Here is a 24,697-nt window from a genome sequence, read left to right as displayed (position 1 = left end):
GAATGTTCCCGCGTATCGATTTGAATTGAACTGATAGTCGTAATCAAGATGGCGTCAAGTGAAACAAACTCGAATGTTGAACGACTAAAAATAAAAAGGACCTCAACCTTGTTTAATTCAACTTGCAAGTTGATCAACTCTATTGAAATATGGTCCACACTTATCAATTATTATTAAATTTCATCTGACATTCAACATTCAATAACAGATGCCAGAATACCATTGAGACTGAATGACACATTCTTCTTCGAGCATTTCATTATTTCACAGTATCTGTTTACATACAGTTTACCAGACACGTAAAGTAAATAATGCTTCCTCAATTAATTTACATCATTTAGATTTAGAGAATGAAAGGACCTCAACTTTGTTCAATTCAACTTGCAAGTTGATTAACTCTATTGAAATATGGTCCATATTAATTTATCAATTATTATTGAATTTCATCTGTCATTTAACATTCAATAACAGATGCCAGAATAGCATTGAGACTGAATGACATATTCTTCGTCGAGCATTTCATTATTTCACAGTAACTGTACGTTTTACCAGACACATAAAGTAAATGCTTCCTCAATTAATTTACGTCATTTCTCTAACAAGAGAAAAAATATATCAATATAATATTATAAATTTTGTTATACCTATAGATTCCGTTGGGCTCTGTTAAATCGACTGCAAAATTCAATTTAAATTTGAACATTTTTAAAACAGTTTGTAATAATATAAATATTATAAATTAATTTCAATCTCACAGTTTACAATAATGATATTATAAGGACCCTATTAAGAAGAAAAAAAAAGCCTCATAATTTTAAGGTCGTAAATGTCACAATAGAAGTATAATAATATTTATTACTTATTAAAATGTTTCATATCACCACCATTATTGTGTGTACCTATTTACTTATTTAAATGATTAAGGTAAACGTGACGTAAAGGGGCGTACTCTCAATATTACGACATTAACTAATTTAAAACCATCTCTGCACATTTGCTGATGTGACATTATTTGGCTATTCTACTTGTGCCTCATGTCGAGTGAAATATGTTACACGCGACAAGTATAATATGTTTTTTTCTACCAAAAATGTAGTACCGAGGCTCTATGTAGCAGTATATTAAGTTACATATTGTGTTTAGTGAATAATAATATCGATCCATTCAACGTGTTACAGTTGAGACGAGTGTCTATGTGCCAAAAAGTAACAAATTACCAGCAGATCTATTCCAACAACGTCACAGCATAACACTGTTTTGTCATACTTCTGGATCTGAAATAACCCACGTGTACTTGAAAAAATGTTAATTTCCATTATGGCCCGCTTACGTTAACGTTAACTAAAATAACTTACTGTAAAAATTATGTCATCATACTTAATGCTATTTGAACAACAATAAAAGAACAATCCGGAGCAATCATATCGATTGGTGATTGTCTATTCAGCAGATGGAGAGGAAAATGAAGTCATACCCAATTTGTTTGTATACATGTTTTCAATAAGGGAAGAGCAGTATGCTCGGTTGAAATTTTCGAGTGAAGGTAATAAACTAGTATACAAATCTAGTAATGCACCTATGTATTAGTGCACTGAATTAAAATTACTTGGGTTTATTAAAATTTCTGGATGCCAAGACACACGCTTTAAAAAAAAATTTAAATACAGAGTAGATAATAAATCAAAAATGTTGAAGAAATCCGTTTTCTAATATGCAACATCTTTCATGTTAACTGATAATATTAAATTAGCATTCTATGACATTTCTAATTGGCATTATGATAAGGATATCTTGAGCTGATCACATTACCAATGATCTGATATGACTGGCCCAGGATACGGAGATATAATGCAATTTGATCGCCAACCAAAGAACTTGGACTCTAAATAGGAGTCTTACACGAATTTTGGTTTGTTGGCGGTGTTCTGGTTTGGAGTATATTGTTTTGTTAACATAACCTACGTATACATCAATTCTTGATGTTTAAAAAATAACGATCAATGTATTACTTTTGACTGACTACCTATATAAAATTGATAGTAACTTTCCAGTATGTATTTATGGATACAATCTATATATATATATATATAAAATAGCTGCTTTGATATGGGTAATATGTGAGAGATACATGAAATCTCAAATTGACATCGAATTGAAGTACACACTATCTAATCCTATGAATTTAAAATAATATTCAAGGCTTATTTTGCCAATATACATGCACCTCGAATCACCTATGTATGTAATTAACAAGTCATGAAGATCTGAAATGTTTCTATAATATCATAATGAACCTGAAATGCGAAAACACTTTTGTTGCTAACCAAAGCTAAGCAAGGCTATTCTAACTAGTTAACACGGTTAGTTGATCCAAAATAACACGGATAACACTTGGATCAATTCCGTATACCAGGCCGGTATCTACAATAATTATTCAATGAATAATTCATAAGATTTGAGAATGTAACACTCTATTATATTGAATATACATAATATGAAAACATCCCATACATATACTCATTAGAAAAAAAAACCATATCGTCGTTGAAACTAGAAAAATGTGTAAATCTGTTTTAATCGAAAATTGACTTTGAATGCCATCTAGTGGCCGTTGTTAAAATCTTCCCGTCTTGCAAATGATGTAATTCTAAAAAAATTATAACATTATTAAATCATGGATGTTTTAACTTCAAAACCATATGTTTGTATACGAAACCATACTGATATTTGTGTCTCCTGAAAGTAGCATTTTTTGGAGTTACACAATTTTCTAGTTTCAACGACGATATAATACCCGACGGGACTTGAACCTGTAACTGTTGGATTCGCGCCAGTGTGCTTTTCCAATTAAGCTATGGACATCCTACTTCATTATGACGATTTTAACCGGTGCAAATCCCGTCGGGTGTCATGTTTTCTTCTAAAATGCATTTTTTCTAGTTATATGCATGAGATGTTTTCAAACTATGTAGAATCAAGTATGACATATTTAAAAATATGTTGCCGTACTACTCAACGACATTTGACAGCTCACGGTAAATTCTTAAAATCACTGTATCTCACATTTGTAATTATTGTACGTTGTACGGTATCTCGCTCTAAAACAGTTAACACAGCCATAAGCGACTATGTTAAAAAACATCATGCCTGACAGTTTACATATCGAGATAATTAATTGTCTGAATACGATACGACAATATAGAGGTAATTTTTTTGCTTCAATTAAATACATTTAGGTTTCATCTCTATAGAAGAAAGTTTTTTTCAACATCTTTGTCACTAACCTTCGATAAAAGACAGCAATAAAACCGGAAGATCACCACTGTAATTTGCCACATGCTGTAACATTACTGTAGCATTGACATTGTCAAGAATAGAGTAATTATTATTGTTGTTCCGATAGTTTTACATATGGTATAATACTGTTTGTAATAATATTATTGACGTGTATAGCTCACCCCCGTAATAGCGTGTTAAAATTTTATATAATTAATAAAACGTTGATAAATATAAATGAATGACAATGTAAAAATGTTAAGACTGTTTTGTTTAAATTTTATGACAAAATCAGCTTTAATATTTCGCCATTTTGTTAACAATCAATAAAATACATTTCAATTGATATTTTGTGCTTTTATTTCACCTTCAAAATTAATTCATATTATTCACTTGGTGGTGTGGCTTTGTGTCATGCACACCAATGTAATTGCGGAAGATCTGATGAAACTTGATTTCTGTTCATGGAAATATATTTTCATCAATTATATAAGCGTCTGACCATATCCGTTTATACAGGTGGCTCTTGACTTTTGCACGTACTTGGTTCCTGAAAATGTGTCGTCGAACAAGAACTTCTTGTCCACGTGTGAAAACTGTGAACAAAAAATCCGCTCCAGTGCAGTCGTACTTCCTTTTTCAAATGAGGAATGCCCCCAAATTTATCATTTCATTTGACGCTCCCATGGTGTACGAATCTGTCAATTTACGTAATTTGACGCTTTATATAATAAAAAAGATGTCTAAAACGATCAGGAGTATTGTTAGAGTTATTATTAGTAGACTTTTGGCTTATTGTGAAGAAAAAAATGAGTCGCATCTAAAAGAAGAGCTGAGTCACAAGAAGTCTTCTACATGCGACTACAGCGACTTCCTATTATCGCCGATTTCTTGTTGTCAGACAATAGAGGGATGTAAAAAAACATCAAAAAATGTACTTTAAAATATTTATTTATCAATGGGTATAATAAAGTTTACAAGGTGTATTATAGCAAACAGGTGTTTTCTTTATAAACTTATCAAGAGATAGTTGAATATGTACCACCCTTTTACTTATTAGAGAAGATGATGGGGGGCGGAGGAGAGAGGAGCGACTGCATGGCTGCGCACAGTTTTTGCATTGTGAAAGGTAAAATACCACATTTCGGCTGTTTTTAAAATTTACTTATCTTTCTCTACACTACAGGAGCCCTAAACACAAATAAAATTACATTTCACTGATATTAACAAGAATATGTTATCAGGAGATATTATTGAACTAGGTATATTTTACCACCATACGTAACGCAAAATCGCTAAAAATTGAGATATATATGTTACTTTATGACCCTAAGGACCACGGCACACTGGAAGCAGTGTGCGTGGGTGGCGTGAGGGGCTTTTTTCAGAAGTTGTTCTGTGCTAAGAAGCCGATTTCAAGCAGGCTTAGCAGCATGGCCTCCACAAGGGTGTAAAAAAGTCACATGCAGCAGTTTCACTTAGAAATATTAACATTTTGAAATATGTGGCCGTGCGATGCAATTTGATAAGATACGATTGATATAATAGATATATGATAATTCACGTGTAGAATTTTATTTTATAATAATGTGTAATTTTATTCCTACTTACCTACTAATAAAAATGGTTGTTTATCCAATATGCAGCGAATGGTCGCATGTTACTTGGCTACCATAAAAAGGGGTTGCGATCTGTGCTTTATAATATGATGTCGAGTACGCACAACTCATTATATCAAGAAGATTTATTAAAAAATTGCTAAAAGTATACAGAACACCCTTAATTATATCTCGCAGAACAATGGAGTTCCGTGGAATACCATTTGAGGAACTCTACTGTAGAACATCAAACTGCCCTTAACCTTGGCGATAAGTATGGGGCCCAAAATGAAGTAATCGCCAGATTTATGGTTTTCAACCATGAGATCTTTCTTCTTCATTATTTTTATTGTAAACTATCAGATTTAATAACATATTTTTGGTTAGGTTTTTTTTTTAATATTTTAGTCTTAGGTACTTATATATTATTTATAACAGTTGAGCAAAATTTCTATTACGAGGCAATTTTTCTTAATTCAGACATATCCGATTTTATCTTAGTCAATAAACAAACTAGTAATTTGTAGTTATTGTTGTGAATGTGTTTACCCAACTAGGAATTCAGTATGCATTACGTCCACATGTCGATATTTTGACCTTTGGTTTTAAATATAATACAAAAAAATTAAATATGACATACTATTATTAATTATAAGCAGCCTTTCTATGGATGTTGAATTCGTGACAAAAACAACATGAATCAATATTTTTAGAGAGATATTATTATCAACATGAAATAGGACAAAATCATCTATGTGAGTACAATATTAATTTGATACAGATAAGAAAACTTTAGTCATGTAACAGATTAACATAAATTAATGTACTATACCGTGGTCTTACAGGCAGAAGTCACTAACTCCAAAAAGTTCTGAGATAATCAATGTTTTGTGTTTTTTTTCTTCTTAAAATGGTTGTACAATATTTACGTTCGTTTCTATTTTTTATATGTTCAATAATCTTAAATCGTGACTTATGCCAGTCAAGCAGCATTATTTTTTCTAAATAATGACATTAAAATCTCAATTTCGTCAAAACTGGAGTTAGTCACTTCTGCCTGTACGCCCACGATATTATATTACAGTCGAACTTGCTTATTACGAGGAAGATGGGACCGACTGAATTTGCACGTTATAAGCATTACTCGTTATATCGTTATGTAACATTTTTTGTGCCACATTCTATTTAAGCATACAACAAAAAAAATCTGAAAACCATCATAAAAATCCCCGAAACAAGCATGGCATTCATAAAGTACAAAAAAAGTTGTTTATTGTATGAGCCGCCGGCGCTGGTAGATACCTACTGAGTTCACAAAGCATGGATTTTTTACATGCAATTTCAACCAAATGCGTGGATACTTTTTCAATGTTGTCAGCGAAAACACCAATTAGGTACTTAGACACTTAACTAGTGTCATAAACGTAATCCGATCCCGGCGGCATCCTGCCCGTTCAGATTTTATTGCTTAGGGTCGAAAATGTTTTTAAACGATCGACACATTAACAGTTTAAAGAAAATTTTTGACGATATTTTTGCTCGGTATACCCGATAAGTAGCTCATTATAAAAGTGAATAAATTTATGGAGAAAATCATTAACTAAAATGTCAACGAATGTTTCATCATTACATCCGAGATCTCATTATTTCCGTGACTGTAATAACTGAGTTCGACTGTACATTGAAATAAAATATTAATTTCTAAATCTAATACATACATCCACGGAATATTTGTATGTACCTACTTAGTGAGGTTCATTATTTAGTCATTTTCGTTTGCCAGGTGGATCATTTGGACACCATGACGTGGTCCTTTGGCTTGAACTACAAGCAAGCTAGGTTAAAATTTATGTGTTCATCTCAGATGTCTTGAGGTCCTGATGGTTTCTTTTTTAACACTACAACATTCTATCAAGCCCACAGTGGCGAAGGGTGGAGGTAGGTTGTATAGATCTACCATAAATAGTGCACACTAAACTTTGTCAGTTATACTTATTTGTTTTCATTGAATAAAGAATACAAATTGCAGATGGAATTGGTAAGTTTTAAAAATTCAATTAAACCTTCCTAAACCAAACCATAATAACCAGGAGCTGCCCTTTGAGAAGCCAGTGCTTTACACCAATAATTGGACTACGAGAATCCTTCTCTTATCTCCCTTATTTCTGACAAACTTGTACTACAATAAAATTCTCTCAGCGATAAAATATAAATGGCATTTTCATATTCAACAGATAGGACTGCAGAGGTTTGTCGAATCTTAACACACTGATTTATGGATTTTGGTGTATGACATATTTACAACAAATGAAAAAAATTCATAGATATAATATGTGACATGCGATTACTGCATTGAAGGGTACAGAAGAAAAAAATAGATATTAATAAAATTAATCCCAATATTATGTAATATACATGGCATGTCGAACGCGTCAGTCGCAGGATGAATTTTGGTTGATCGCACTATTGGTCCATAGGAATTGAACCGTGAAAATGTGAAAAGCATAATATTCAGTTGTAATTTATGATTTCATTAAGATTTTGAAAGCAAAGCACTAACCGTTTCTATTTTAATATTATACTTAACGAATTTAGATGATTTCTTTTTCAAATTAACTATGAGGAAGCTCGCGTGACTAGGTTGGTTCATATTGCATCACTGTCATCTGTCATCAAAAGATGTGAATCCTCTAGGTAGGTGAATAGTTAAAGGTGATATCTGTGTAACGTTGACCAATTTGTTGAGAGAAATAATATCATTTTTTAATGAGGGGACTATGATATTCAGCTAGAAGAGAAAAATGGTTGTTTGATCTATCATTCCTCGCTGAATTGATTAGCAGTGAAAAATTTCTGTGGTGCTCCCTTTTTTTTGATACCCTAAGCACAATTAGAGTTGGGTTTCGGGAATTCGGGATTTTTTTATTATCAAATTAATATTAATTGAAAAAACGATTTTCTATAATATGATAAAAGTGTCATTTAACACAATTAAGCCAACGTCGACTCAAAATAGCGCAATTTTTGCAACATCAAGGAATTTTGTGTCTCAAAAGCGTTAGCGATTGACAGTCTGTGTTTTTTTAAATTCTATTTTAATAAGTAGATAATGTTTTGAATTATTTTTGTTTTCCTACTTATATTTTGTTTGTCTTCTTACATGAATAAAAAAAAATCGGTGTGTATACTTATGTACGCTCGTTAGAAGTTATACTTCTTTGGCGTAACAAAACAAAAACAAAACTTGTGATAACCTAGATTCTTCGACTAGCTCTTAATTATCTTGTTAAATTACACACTCAAGAAAAAGTACCGCTTATTGGAACGCCGTTGGTTTATTTCTGTACACTTTAACTTATGTTACTAAATTTTATAATTATTTATCATTGTTTTTATTCTTAAAGTAACAACTGCCACTATGACATTTATTAGTTTGTTTACGTAAGGAATTGCAAATGGACGACAATAATAAGTTCGCTGCCTAGGCAACGGAACAATTCTAAACTATAATATTATACTGTATAATCGTCACGATTGGAGTATCATACTGTGGCGTAATGGTAGTGCGTTTGGCTGATAACCGAACAATCGGTGGTTCGAATCCAATCGAGTGCGTTTATTTTTGTGTAAAAAATTAAATTATGCGTTAAATGTCACACGCCAAAAAAACGCGCCTAAAGTAATATAACTTTTTTACATATTTTTTTGGAATTTGTCTGATTTTAGGATTTTTACAGGTGTTTTTGAAATTTCCCGATATCTCGAGAATTCTCGAGAATTCTTTTCCGAAAATCTCGAGAGTTCAAAATTTCATCATTTCGGGAAATCCCGAATCTATTCTCGGGAAATACCCAACTCTAAGCACAATATGATTACTTTACATAATGGGTAATCCAGCCCTGCTGAGCATTCATACTATGTGTACAGTCTATTTGATTATAGAAATTTGTCCTGATTCCTACTTACATTATCAATAATACATAATTACTTCGTGCCAACTGTGTTTATAGGGTGAAGGTCGAATGTCTTATCAAGCAAGTAGTAATTAGTAGAAATATTATTTATCTATTGAATAAAGTTTCAACAATATTTGGTACTCTCTATATCAGTGGCGAAGGGTGGAGGTTGGTTGTTAAGATACGACATAAATAGTGCACACTAAACTTTGTCAGTCATACATATATGATTTCATTGAAGTAACACTACAAATTCCACATAGTGTTTGTTAATTGTAAATAGGTATTAAATTAAGCCCTGCTTAACCAAGCCATAATAATAGATAATAGTCAATAAATATTCATCTATCTATAAAATATTTTAAATTATGCCATTAAATCATACATAAATTTAGATTTTTAATAGATAGAAGAATATTTTTTAGCTATTATGGTATGGTTTAAGCAGAGCTTAGTGAATTTTAAAAAACTATCCATCACCATCTGTTATTTGTAATTCTTAATTCAACAAAAGCAAATAAATTTGACTGAAGAAGTGTACACTATTTTTGTCAGATCGTCTATAAAATACCTAAACTATTATGGTTTGGTTTAGGCAGTGTTTAATTTTATTTTAAAAAAATAACCAGCACCATATGAAAATTATTGTCTTATTTTTTAGTTCAATGAAAATAAATAAGTATGACTGACAAAGTTTAGTGCGCACTATTTATGTGAGATCTTAACAGCCTACCTCCACCCCTCGCCGTTGCTCTAGTCTATGTTATAATATTATGCATTAGATTCTTAATTGAATAATTATTCAATAATTTATCTAGGTCGTATTTCTCTGTGTCAATACAACCAAATTGAATCTTTTAATATACCTAGTTTATCTGTCACTAGCGCCGATTTTCTTTGACACAGATGATGCATTTGATACATCAGTTCAACACTTCAAACCAATCATACAATTATTAAATTATTATACCTACCAAAATATTAAAAATATGCACATTTCTCACAAATTGAGGAAGAAAATATTTCCCAAAACAAAATCCTTGCAACTAATATCCGATAAGGAATACACACTTGTTCATAAAAAAATATTTATATTGTTATGTGTTTCTTCTACAATAATAATTATTGGATTGGGAAAAGTTACATTGATATTTTTACTGGGTAAGTTGATCAGTCAAGGGTTGAAAATAGTCGGAGCCATGGATCTACAACAGGTCCCTAAACGCGCCACTGGCTGTCACTAATTGGTATTGACTATAAAAAATTTAAAAATATAATATTCTGTACATTAAAATGACACATTAAACATGGACATTAAAATAATTATAAAAACACAAACATGTTTTGCTCATATAATAGGTACATATACTTTATCAAGTTTATATAAGTATCACATAACCAACAAGCAGTGACGATTGGTGGAGGTAGGCTGTAAAGATCTGACATAAATAGTGCACACTAAACTTTGTCAGTCAAACGTATTTGTCTTCATTGAACCAAGACTACAATGTGTAGGTGAGTAGTGTTTGTTTGTTTTTAAAATTAAATTAAACCCTGCCAAACCTAAGGCCATAGTAGATAATAGTCAAAATATATTCGTTTATCTTTAATATATCTGAAAATATGCCATTAAACATAAAAAAGTAGATATTTTATAGATAGAAGAATATTTTTAATCGATTATGGTTTGGTTTAGGCAGGGCCTAATGAATTGAAAAAAACTAACCAACACCAGTCGTAATAATATGTATTCATAATTGAAAACAAATAAGTATGACTGAAAAGGTTTGCACCATTTTCGTTGGATCGTCCATTGCATACCAAAATTATTATGGTTTGGTGTAGGCAGGTTTTAATTGATTTTCTAAAACTAACCAACATCATCTGTAAATAATTGTAGCCTTAGCTCAATAAAAACAAATACGTATGACTAACAAAGTTTAATGTGCACTATTTATGGCGGATCTTAACAGTCTACCTCCACTCTTCGCTACTGCACATTTACGTACAGCTTATTACAGCATTTGAACGCATGAGTATTGGAGGTAAATATACAATGCAGTGTATCTACACGTAAATATATTACGACAGCTATTACACTATATTACGTATCGATGCCTCTCTTAGTGTGTTTCTGATAATATTATAATCTAATATAAATTTTATTTTTATTTAGGTAGGCGATGGGTAGGCGTCTTTGCCACCGTCTGCTGGTGGCACCTAATACTCATAGTGGGCTGTAGAAATATTTTCCTCTTCCAGCCCCAATGAATATTGAATGTGTAGGAGTCGTCAATGTGAGGGTCGATGGTGTTGTAGATGAAAGACTTGTTATTCTTCTATTCTTGATGATGGAGGAGTGAAAGTTTATTTATGGTTACATAAGTACAAGGGTACAATCGGTACAATAATATAAGTAAACTGACAGTACATAGACTGAGATAGTAACGGACCTGGTACCTACTTAGATTCGTGTGACATGTCGGATGAATTATTATTCGCTATTTATACAATCAAAATAATATCTACCCATTATAATTTAGGAAATAACTATATTAATCAATTCAGCTACTCCTCTGCAACATCTTCTTGGCTATACTTCTAGGCGCTGTTGTGTTCTAAATGGGAGGAACTTGTTAGTTTATAATGGAAGTGCGGTTAAAAATGGGCGGAGCATGTTGTATTGCATGAGGAAATAATCTTTGCCCTAAGCTATTTACTTATTGTAGTATAATTTGACACAACGGAAATGCATATTAAAGAATTTGTAATTGCGGTACAGTATTTAATATCGCAGATCAATCTGCTGACACAGGTAATGAGTTGTTTATCGCCATAAATGAATAGGGAACAACCAGTCCTAGTAGCATAAAACATGGCTACTTAGGCACATTATTTCATTCATGGTCTCTGCTTGGCGAAGAAGTGGTGGAAAAGAAAACGAATATGACAGCTCATTACTTTAAAATGAAATTTAATACAATATTATGTGATATTGTATGACACACAATAAGAAATACAGTCGAACTTGGTTATTACGAGGAAGATGGGACCGACCGAATTTGCTCGTTATATGTGTTACTCGTTATATCAGAGAATAGGTATTATTAAATGAGCGGTCACACAACACAAAAAGTCGCAATTCAAACAAAAATACACCAATTAGAATTTTTCCCAGAAACAAGCATGGCATTCATAAACTACAAAAGAAGTTGTTTATTGTAATGAACACTGGTAGGTACCTACCAACTTCACAAACCTTGGATATTTTACATGGAATTTCAACCATATGCGTGGATACTTTTTCGATATTGTTGGAGAAAACACCAATTAGGTAGGTACTTAGACACTTAACTAGTGTCATAAACGTAATCCGATCCCGGCGGCATCCTGTCCGGTCGGATTTTATTGCTTAGGGTCGAAATGTTTTTAAACGATCGACGCATTTAGTTTTAAGAAAGCATGTAGCTTGTTGTAAAAGTGAATAAATGTATGGAGAAAATCATAAACTAAAATGTCAACGAATGATTCCTCGTTACGTCTGAGATCTCGCTATATCCGTGATCGTAATAACCAAGTTCGACTGTATATGTCATTTGTATTTCTTTAACCTCAAGATCTACAGTACTTTATTATTGTTTTATATTATGTTCAGTTTTATAATGTAAATCCTGATTTTCTTATTTAACACAGATACAGAATTTCCATCTATATAAAGTCAAAATATATTTGTTTGATTTCATTTTCCTACTTGGCCTCAACTGACAGTACATAATATAAAAAATAATACAAAGTGTTTGTTCAAACTATCTTTCCTACCATTTCCAATTTTAAATTTCCATGACAGATCAAGATAATACCCCGTTCACACGTGCATGGATTTACTGCTGACATGTATTATCGCGGCCATAACAAAAAAAACCACATGTAAACACGTATTAGGTATCATGCAAATTGCAAGACTGCACACATGGCTCAAAAAAGTTCAGAAGTTGATAGTGATGAACCTGCCGGAATAAAAACAAACTACTCCGCGCAGATACTCATTTTGACGTTTATCGATTTTCACGACCTGTCAAATAGCAACGTACAATGACAACGTCAACAATGGCGTCTCGCTTCCGCTTGAAGAATGAGATTGGCGAGACAGTCAGCACTTTTACATGTAAACAGTTATTATCGCGATAGTTTAAAATACACACTATTGGTGCCAGTAAATCCATGCACGTGTACAGGCGCTATACAGTTTGCATATTTTGGATTTGATTTTAACTTGATGTTCTTGTGTTTGACTTAGCTGTTAAAATTATTTTTATTTTGACATGTTTTATGCAGTGGGGAAGGGTGGAGGGCGGCTGTTAAGATCCGACATAAATACTGCAAACTAAACTTTGTCAGTCAAACATATTTGTTTTCATTTACCTAACTGGCATATGCATATAACAGCAAACTGCATTCAAGCTATTTACTGCAAATTTGCATGCATAAACCTAATTTGAATCTGTCGAATAGTGACGTCACGTCGCTGACATAATACGCGTCATGCCGTGGCTAATGTTACCAACTTTTAGATTTAAATTTCCCGATAATTAATTTAAAATTTTGAAATTGTGAATAGGTGAAAAAATATGCAAACGGTACCATATAAATTTAATAATTATAAATGAATAATTATCATAAACTTTAAATAATCTATTTGTTATAAAATCATATTTATTTTATACTTCTTAATGCACAAAATGATAAAAGTATACCCAGTAAATATTTCCATAATATGGCAATACAGCTTCGCAGACTCATTGACAATATTACATACATCTCCATCGATCCACGATCTGTATACATTTTTACAATTTACATTTAGCATCATCATGAATCCGATTATAGCACAACGGGACGTTTCAAGTCTCCTACTATACGCTTGTTGTGATGAAGTCATTTTAGACGTATATTAAAGTGACACTGACAGCTCGCGCAGATCGCCGCCATTTTAAGTTTGGTGTGCATTCCTGTACGCATCTTCGTGACGTATGCATTTTTTATAGTTTTCTTATTTGGCCGGTAAACCACTTACTGCGTTGAATGCGGTTCAAAAGTGTATGAATACGGCAGTAAGACTACAATGGGTAGATAGTGTTTGTTAGTTTTTAAATAAAATAAAATAAACGAAAACAAATAAATATGTCTGAATAAGTGTGCATTTTTGCTATTTTTGTCGGATCGCCCATAGAATATCCAACTATTATGTCTTGGTTAGGCAGGATTTAATTGAATTTTAAAAACTAACCAGCACCATTTGAAAATTGTATTCTTAGTTCAGTGACAACAAATGAGTATGACTGACAAAGTTTAGTGTGCACTATTTATGTCGAACCGCCTACCACCACCCCTCGCCACTGGTTTTATGCCTAATATGTTGTTAATATTTTAATATTGAAGAATGTAACTTATTATTGTTTTGTTAAGTAAGATGTATAATTGATCAATGAAGCGACCTCGTGTGAAGCTAGGTACTTCACCTAGTACGTATGTTATAAATATAGCATACCTAGTATAAATGAGATTGAAAAATAATAAATCCTTATGTTTTAACACAGTTAACTAACAATAACAATTATTGGAGTTTCAATATTCATATTAATTTATTATTTAATTTTATACACAACAGTGATACTGAAACACAACAGTATACTGAAATTAAATTTATAAGTACAGTTCAGTCAATTAATTGTATAAAAAATTTATATAGTTTCACGTCTTGGGCTATTACTGCCAACTAGCGTAGTGTACGCTTCCCGTCGCTTCATATCTTTCTCCATAAGCCTCGAATACACCCTGTCATTACTCTGCCACACCCTGGAGAAGCAAATGACCACCAGAGCTCCGAGACTCGCCGCCCCGATGGCCGCAGCGGCCAGGATCAAACCGTCTCTCCTCGCGGCCGAGAACAGAGGCATTACATCCGCGTTATCGACCTCACATTCAGTCTTGATATTCTTCGGAATGATGGGCTCCAGCAACTTTTCAAACTTCACGACGTAACACGGATAGTCGCATCCCGGCACAAACAGTTCGATCGCCTCACTTGTAGAATTCTCGCGGAAGAATATTTTGAGAGTATTACCGAAAGGTGAATCACTGCTCCGTATTTCAAATATCAACGCTGCAGCAAATTGAACTGGTAATCCGTCAAAAATCTTCAGCGAATTTAGTAATCCAACTATAGTAAAATCATGTCCACTGTACAACATGAAAAGCCTATGTTTTTTATCACCGATATACGCCGTTTTTCCATGCTCGATGATTTCTTTAAGGAGTGGACCGTACCGCAAGCGTGACAAAAGCGGTGTCGCAGAACCTCTCGCTAAGAATTCTCCCGTCAACGCTCTCAATTTCTCCGGATATACTCCTTTAGTCCAACGTGGTAATGTTAAATTTCTTTGCTCTTCAATTACGAAGCACGTATATAATGATTCAGCGACTCCTAAGCCTTTGACGGTTCTACCAAGCTTACTCGTCAACCACGCGTACAGTTGCTTTCGATTCTGTTCCTTTTCTACTTCTTCCGGTGTATTTAAAAACCGTTTCAGTTCCTCGTCGTATGCCGGGCAAGATTTATAAGACGAGAATATCTTGTCACACCCTGAAGTAGCGGAGTGAATCGGTACGGCTTCGCCGGGATATAGTCCCGTCATCAACGAAAAAGCTGATGCCAATGTTCTATCAGTATCCGTGCTTCTTACAAGAACATTACCGGTGATGTATTCAGGCGGCAGAAAAGTTGAATATCGATCGTGAAGCCATTCTCCGAGCTCTTGCAGTTGACTCATACCGATCTGCGTCAGCTGCATCCATCCTTCAGGCCAGTATTTCGGAGATCTCCATGGATCGCTTGGAAACGGTTCCTTAGGAGTTCTTTGGCCGTGTCTCGTAATCACAGACACTTGTATTAAGTTATCATTATCTTGTAATTGATTCTCGTCACCGTAAGATATCGCTACCACCGTCAAAATACAACTCACAATTTTTAAAACATTCATTTTCACTTGCATTTAATGAAGTCCAACAAATTTTGTCAGAACGCTAGCTGTGATTCGGGTGCGGTGTTCATATTATGTTCCAATTGAAAGCAGTCATTGACACAGGAGAGAAGGAAATAAAATCAAACACAAGGTTCCTTCACAACCTCAATATTTACACTAATTAACTATATTATAAAGTCATCTTGATAATGTATATTTTGTAGTAAACAATAATATGAAATATCTATTGAATAATATGTCAGTATCTATAATTTAAACTAGACTGTCTAACTCAAAATAAATGACCCCACCAATAGACTGATTTGTCTGTATCAAATTTTATTATTCGTGATATTATCAAAGTTGTGGTTTACTCACAAATTATTAATCTTCTATTTGTGGGTAAACATTGCCTACGTAATCAATAATGTTATCTTACATCTTTAAATAATTAGAACTTACTAACTGCAGTGCTGCAACTGTGATAAAATTATTTTGATATAATAATAATATTGTAAAGTATCGTATCAGCCTCGATATAGTAGTTTCGGGTGTCAATAATTAGATATCCGTATATATGAGTAGAAGTTTAAGTTAATTGAGGGCCAATTGCAGACAGCTTTTAATAGCCAACTTTACTCGGTGGACACTTTGTAGGCCAGCTATTTTTGGAATACAATAAATCTCTTATAAAATATGAAATAGGAACAGAATGATAAATATTTGTGAAAACTTACCAAATCAACATGTTTCTCGAGTTTATCGTGAATATTTTTATACTAAAATCATGAATATTGTTTAGAAAATATACACAAACAGTTAATTCAGAAGTTACGACGTTTACAAGAACCCGCGAGTTAACTCGTCCGTGGCCTGACGCAACATACATGCTTTGGCGAGTTAACTCATCCGTGGCACTCAGTGGCGGCGCACCCAGGGGGGGGGGGGGGCAAGGGGCCTTGGCACCCACCAAACATGAAAATTATCAGAATGATTTTAAACATTGAAATTGAAAGCCGATAAACTATACCTTTGGGCTTAGACAAATAAAAACACGGCAAAAAAATAATTTGTAATTCTCCAGCACCCTTTTTAGAAAAATTTCTTAGATTTTAATTTCTAACACAAAAATTTCGAAACACCAATGTCTGGGTTTCTAAAAAAACCTAATCCCTAATGGAACTGTCAAAAAATTCTCGGTGTCCATTCGAATTCCGGAGTGGTGTAGGTCATGGCTGGGAAGGGCTAACAGGGCTCTAGCCTGGGGACCCGGGCTGTGGGTGGAAGTGAGATAAACACACATCATAAATTAGCGTTAATAGTAAAAAAAGTCGCCTGCGGCGCCATTATACTTCATGGCCATTTTCAATTATATAATTGTGCAATATATTTTTTGATTATTATGTGTCGATACTCGACAGCTCCTTAAAAATCGCCAATAATTCACTGTATGAGTACCCTTAATTTGAACTAAAACACAATTTGAAAAACATTAATGTAGTGTTTCACACTGCCTTTAATCTTAGCGGTAGGTAGGGGGGGCCGCCAAATATCCTAGCCTGAGGACCCGTTTCAGGATGTGGGGACCATGGTGTTGGTACACCGAGTGCAATAGACAAAAGGCCGATAAACTCTTTTATTGAATTCTCCTCCTTGGGCCGCCCCCAATATTAAATCCTGGGTGCGCCACTGGTGGCACTGATCAGGTTACAAATAAATTCTAATAAATATAACATTCTGAATTATAATGGCAAGTGACTTGGATTGAAGCATGGAAGCCCTTTATAAAGTAATCTTTAATGACATTGAAGATAATTGTGTCTTTTTTACTATCCGTGAAACGAGGTCATGAGACAAATTGTTTTTTTCTTAAATCTTTTAATGTATATTTACTCACCAAGATTGTAGTCCAAGTGATTTAGAAACTGGGATATTGGTAAGATACCTATATTTCAAGATGGCCGCTCAATGAGGTGGTTCCGATCGAAAATTGCTAATGAAAAGGGTACATATCGTTTGTGTTTTGTAAAAAGGGTGAATTAACCAAAATGCTATTTTACAGGTGGATTTTTAACTTATTTATTTGTTTATTACCTGTGGATGATTATAAAGATTCTAACAAGTTTTTAATAAAGCTTAGAAAGAATACTGTCATTATAATAGGTATCATTATATAATATTTTAAAAGGCCTAATATGTCACGTTCGCTTTTTTTTTCGTAATTTAAATTAATTTAATTTTAGTCGATTATCGTTTTTAAGTACTTTCCTGTGGAGATACAAATTCGCCGTTTTTACACAACAAAACTAGTGGGGTACATATTGTATTTTCATTAAAATCTTGATTTTGCCAAAATGGTTGATTCGCCCTTTTTACAAAACACCGACGATATGTAGCATGTAGTAAATAAAACAACCGTGTTTATTGTAATGTTACGCTAACATTTATTTTCAATTATAACACACAACTTCCTCATTAAGACCATAAAAGTATTATTGTCAGCACTTCACTTGACAATCATCAGTCGCCTCGTTCATTCGTCCAATCACAAAACAGCACAACAAAATAAATATAGTATTCAGATATTTTTCATTATAATATTATTAAAGAGACCATAAACGTGCGCCAGATTTTAATTCAATCGAAGCAATCAAACAAAGATGAGTTTGACGTGAGACATTCTCTTATGTTAATCGTAAAAGAAATCAACATTGACAATCCATAATCAAAATTCAACATATAAGATAATATCGCGGACATTCTGTCAATACAAATTATGTCTTATCTGACATTTCTGTCAAAATTAATATTTTACATGGAAACGTAACTAATTTTTGCCATACAAAAAATAGTAAATGATGCATATTGTTTTATTGTGGAAAACAAATTTGTCTATCAGAACACTTACAAATTGTAACACAAAATTTTTCCCATCATTTATTTGTATGTACTACCTATTTTAAATAGTTAAGATGAAGATTGATAGAAAAACAATTAAATCTTATCTTTTAATTAACTATTTAAAATACAGCAAATAGTGGTAAAAACAAATTTGCTTTCCGTAATAGGACATTCAACAGATTTTTTGAGCGCCTATGATCAATATTGCAATAGTTGTGTGACATCTATTGACTACACACATATCCACGGAAAACATCAATTTCAACAGAAATGTCAGATAGGATATGTTGATAGAATGGCCGTGTTATTATCTTATTTAATGAATTTTACAATACAGGGCTAGTGTGTACATGTAATTTTAACACTCTCGGCCATTGTGAAGCCAAGATAACATAGCTCCGATAGCTGATAGGTACACCACAGTTAAAATTCAATAAATAAGACATAACGATACATAGTATCTATATATTGAAGAATGACATCATACATGATTTATTAAAAATATAAGATACAATATAATATATGTCAATAAATAAGACAGTATGGTATACTATACCGTCTTATTTATTGAATTTTAATTAAGACGTACCCCTATGCTGTCAATAATGTTATTAAATTTTAATTTACATTACTTGCTGAGTAATAAATAATTAAAGAATGTACTGAAGACATATATTTTGTTTGTTGTAGGTATATAAGGGAATATCTCACTGTCAAATCGGGGCAAATAATTTTTGAATAGCTTTTATTGAGTTATGATCTACTGCACGTGTATGATCAAGTATACATTATGCGCTTACAAAAAAATGATCATCAGAATATACACAAAAAAAAAAACGCAGCCCTAAAATTAGCATAAGGGATCTCCGTTAAACAATACTTAACGGATTAATACTTTAAAAACAATAATTAACTTATGACAATCAAATAAAATTTCAAATAATTTATTCATTCATTATAATATCGTAACATTTGTATTTTTATACTTCATAATAATATTATGTTATAGTAACAATTGACCAGAAACATATTTTCAATTATATTTAATTATATTTCAAAATGTTATGATTTAAAACCCAGATAATATTTTTTTGACTTAGGTACCTACTAAAAATATTGAGACACTATTCAAAGTTAATTAAACAAAAAAAAATACTGAATTGCTAATTATTAATTATGTCATTGTGTTTTAGTAAAAACAAAATTGTACAATGTTGTGCAGAAATGAACCATCCCACGTTTTTTTGCAAAATTAGGTACTTACATTTACAGAAAAGACATATGTAACAACTTTTTGAACATTACAAAATTATAGTCCAATTATATTTGTTCGCCCACTATAGCCGAGCGGCTAATGCGTTGGCTCATAGTGTCGTGGGTACCAGGTTCGAATCCTGGGTCTGGCAAATACACATATTGTTTTTCAATGTGTCAACTCATTTCTCGTAAACACAAAAATTTGTTAGTACAAACCTTCACTCTTTGAAAGCCCATATTATGATCTTCTTAAGATCAGACATGGTCACAAAAAAAACATTTGTTCTCGTAAAATACTGACATTAAAAATTTGGAAAAATCGTGTGGGGTGGTGCCTTTCCGCATAATGTCGTTCAATAATTGGTATTAAAATTGAGTTCAAAATTTTAAATTATATTCAAAGTCAACAAACACATCCTCTGTCTTTGGATAGTAAATACTGTTTACAATAAAATTAATATTTGATAAGACCCGCAATAAACAATGTCATATTCTCATTATCTCATTACATGTTATTGAATAATATTGTAATGTAGCCATTATTCGATATATTGATAACTATTATTTATTTATGTTGTCTGTACTCAAAAATCACATTGGGCATTACGCATTGTGGATCAAGCAACGTATCTAGAAAAAAAAATCAAGGCGATTCCGTTGTTTTTTTGTTGTTTTAAACATGTATCTTAAACGCTTCCACGCTTATTTTTACAATTTCAAAAGTTTTTCACAAATACCTACCTACTTAAAAGTCAGGTCTTCAAAACATAAAGTTGATTAATAGAAATCGGTTTGCTTTAATGATGCTTAGAAGATACACGTTTTTGCCTACAAAGCGAACAATCCCCTTAACGATAACGTTAACAAAAAATGAACTGTCAAAAATATAGATTTATGTTCTTTGAGAGAGTTTTGGAATTACGCAGTTTAGTTTCCAAAAACATTGCTTGATATACAAAATAAGGGCTCTAGAAACAAAAACCGCAGTTTCTATTTTTGAAAATTGTCAGCAAGTCAATAAAAATGTATTTTTTCTCTTTTGTTTGTATAATACTTTTAAAAAAAAAATATTTTTAATGACTCACCAACATTTTATAAAAATGGAAACTGCCATTTTCGTATCTAATCCCCTGAAATACATAATGTGGTCAGTTTATTTATTATTTCAAAGGTTGATGAAGTAATCGAATAAATGCTATTTGCACAAGATATACTGCATTCATTTATAGAGAAACGGTTTAAACTATGCAATTTACATTCGGACATAGTCAATGCATTGTGACAATTTACTTATCTATATGACGTCCATAGAGTAAACAGACTTTCACAGCCAGCACACATGACAATAATTTAATTTAAATAAAAGAAAAAAATACTGCAGGGCAATTAGATATGTAATTATTGTTATGTATACGTTACATAATAATATGTACCTACTAGTAGTTTTTTAGCATAATTTTTATGTATGGGTTCAACTAAAATTCAATAAATAAGACAACAATAAATCAAAGTCCGATTTGTTACATGCACGATACAAGTCAATACTAAAAACCAATATGTCACAAAGAATTTGGACTGTAAATAGAATACGCTATTTCCGTTATGACATTTGAAATTATTTTGCAAGCATATTATGAAGCATGGTTAAGTTGGTCAACTCTACAAAAATTAAGATCGCTCAGTTTCTATTCTGATTTTTTTACATAAGCAATAGCGGCCATTTTTCATGTTCATTGTGATTACTTACTCGACTGCATTTATGTACGATACGGTTTTACACAAATTTTACAGGATTTTTTGACTAAATAATAATGGCATATTATAGTATTATTAGCTGCTTATCAACTCATCTTGACAGATTGCTTTTAACACACCCTGCAAATTGGCAAATAAAAATGTCAGCATTAGTGTGAAGTTCTCTAAAAATGTCACTCGTAGCAAATTTAATTAGTGGACCAGTGATCTTTTTTTTTTGCTTAAATTTTATATGTTTAGTATCTGTATAAAAGGATTTTTAACATCTTTCGTGTGTCTTATCTATTGAATTTTAAATACACCATAATTGTAAAGTCACGCCGGGAGAAATTTTGTAATAATTGTCACATATCTCCTGTTGCCTTAAAAACGCATTATGTGTGGAAATAAATGTTACAAATACACATTTAATGCGGGAGAAAATTGTCCTGGCATCCATTTTGTAATATCAAAAATGTAACCGACATAGAAACTACAAAATAATAATATTATTAATCTCACAAAATCTACTACATGATAAGGCCGTTAAATCTATAGTAATAATATGTAGCGTTCCATCTTACATCATTATATTTTAGTATATGAGCTTCGCCATCTTCATTGTGGCGTAGTAGCGTCTAACTATCGCATAATATAAATTATCTACACGAGGAAATTGATAAAAATAAGTCATCCATTTGAAACTAATCATTTATAATAATTATTATTAATTTGTAATAATATCATAATGAAATGACTACCAAAAAAGCGTAAAACGTTCATTCTCACTCTCACCCGAGTGGAGTAATGCCTAAGGAGATAATTGCATTTATAAACAGAATTAAGTATTTAGATGTGACATTTTTTAAACTGAAACGATAATAGGAAACTTTACCGCAGCAATCAATTCTTTAGTGTGGAGAAAAAAGGTTATAAAGTCATAAAAAACATGACATGCTAGAAACTTTTTAATAATTTAAAATAAATAATTAGTAATACAAAGACAGCCAAGAGAGTTGACAGTATTTGTGAAAATAATAGACAATAAAATAAACAAGTCATATAATTATTGGACATTAGGTTTGCGGTAACATTTAATGTATCCGTTAGAAGAAAAATCTTCTATATCCTAGATGACCACTGGGAACAGCAAAATTAATTATCTGTCTCCCTAAACATAACCCAACGAGGATTCATTCATAAAAATCGGCTCAAGGACTATTTCTCATTCAACATTATTACTTCTAATAATATATTCTGACTCTCATTCACACCGCACCTTTTCGACTAACTCTAAACTTACGCTGTCTTGAACAGTTTCAAAATTTTTTTTTTTTGTTTTTTGTTTCAACAATAATTATTTTAATAATAATATATTAAATGAAGTGGTTTTTTTTTTTTGTTACGATAGTAATTCATTTAACGTTACAATGTTACAATATAATCAACAACATGAGAAGCTAGCGTGTGCGCGGACATCTTCACATCTCGTAAGCACAGCTTTTTTAATTGATCGTGTGTTTTCTCTCCGCACCCGCTCCCCGACCCTCCCCGCCACTTAGCTATTATACATTACGCTCCCGGATTGATTCGATAAGACAGACATTAAATAAATATTAACATCGATAATAATAATTACTATTTTATAAAACAACTATGAAATACTGCATGCTTTTTGTTAATAATATAACAGATCGAATCATAGGTTTGTCACAATATTAGATTAAAAATTACATGTACCAACAAAAGTTAAAGGATACACTACGATTAAAATTTAAGAAATATGTAATCCATAATAGTATATTTTACAATTCTTTTCAATTAATATGAATCATTATTGAATATTACTTTTGAAGTATGTAGAACTTCTACCTCTGACACTACCATAATGAAATATTTTTTTACTATAATATACACAACGTTTCCTTTTATGTGTTTAAGTTTTGAGTAATTTGACAATATTTTCCTTTCAATAAAATATTGTAACACCCTTATGATATTTAATCTATGGTAGACAACGGACAGATTTCGAATACAATATTGTTTATAGACGATTTACGTCTGTGAAATTATCATTCAACACTGAAAACCAGTTAATTTCAGAAAAATTACACATTGTATGATATATATATATAATTATAATACAATATAATGTTTACAAGAGATTTGGCCAAATTATTTCATTACATCAAAGAATCTTTTGTGTTTACATGCAAAATCTTAAGGTTACGCCGTAATTAAAACTCAATAAATAATAAAATTCTGATATACTGAATCGTTATTTGTCATATTATATGAAAAGAGAAGATAAAATACATCGGTGCCTTGTTAATTAAATTTTAATCGCGGCGTAACCATAATCTTTCGCCGTAACCGCAGAAATAATATTTGCACAATCCAATATGTAATGATAGATAGACGGACCGAACCGTTGTAGATTTAAAATAATTTGTTTTAATCCATCGTCGGGATAATTCCAACGTTTATTTCAAAAGAATCGCTTACCTAACACTATGTTCATAATAATACAATATTATAAAAGAAATCACAAAGGTATACGAGAACAAAATAACAGCCAGCCTTCACTCTCAAGTGTCTTTGAAGAGGGGGCGAGCCGTTCAAAACGGCCGACCCTCGATTCGACAGTCACGTGAACGTACATTTTTTTAAAAGATGGCACCGACCGGTCACCAGAAAAAATATATTTTTTTACACGACAAACTGGATAATGGAATATGAACGTTTTAACACACAATTCATTCGTGCGAATGCTGCATTATGCTGTCTCCTGTCTAAAAGAGGATCATATTCCAAGAATTGCATTCAAAGTATAGGCCGAATACAATTAATTTTGAGATGAACAGTTGCAAGTTATATATTCAAGAATATTTAAATCTTGTATTGAGGTAATTGTAAGAATGGAATTTGCAATAGTCCAGAGTCAAGATAAATC

The 24,697-nt window shown here is 32.1% G+C and overlaps 1 protein-coding gene and 1 long non-coding RNA gene across 2 annotated transcripts; both read right to left on the bottom strand.

Moving 5' to 3' along the window:
- Positions 1-14,571: 14,571 nt before the first annotated feature.
- LOC147069629 (prostatic acid phosphatase-like) lies at positions 14,572-16,127 on the bottom strand. The gene has a single exon (XM_085950855.1). The coding sequence runs from the start codon at positions 15,880-15,882 to the stop codon at positions 14,572-14,574; it is 1,311 nt and encodes a 436-aa protein (XP_085806981.1). The 5' UTR covers positions 15,883-16,127.
- A 2,145-nt stretch (positions 16,128-18,272) lies between these two features.
- LOC147069628 (uncharacterized) lies at positions 18,273-20,252 on the bottom strand. The gene is made up of 2 exons (XR_015071140.1): positions 19,381-20,252; positions 18,273-19,344 (listed from the first exon to the last, which is right to left on the bottom strand). It is a non-coding gene; the product is annotated as an uncharacterized LOC147069628 (long non-coding RNA).
- Between the last annotated feature and the right edge of the window lie 4,445 nt (positions 20,253-24,697).

The sequence above is a fragment of the Rhyacophila brunnea genome, unplaced genomic scaffold (genome assembly GCF_057557595.1).
Source record: "Rhyacophila brunnea isolate RB1 unplaced genomic scaffold, BYU_Rbru_1.0 scaffold_23, whole genome shotgun sequence".
Classification (NCBI taxonomy): Eukaryota; Metazoa; Arthropoda; class Insecta; order Trichoptera; family Rhyacophilidae; genus Rhyacophila; species Rhyacophila brunnea.
The sequence above is the reverse complement of the archived record's forward strand: the minus strand, read 5'-3'. Positions and strand labels throughout refer to the sequence as shown.

Bases quoted from the DNA above. Each gene is read 5' to 3' on its own strand.
- LOC147069629 (XM_085950855.1), bottom strand. From the start codon at position 15,882: ATGCAAGTGAAAATGAATGTTTTAAAAATTGTGAGTTGTATTTTGACG.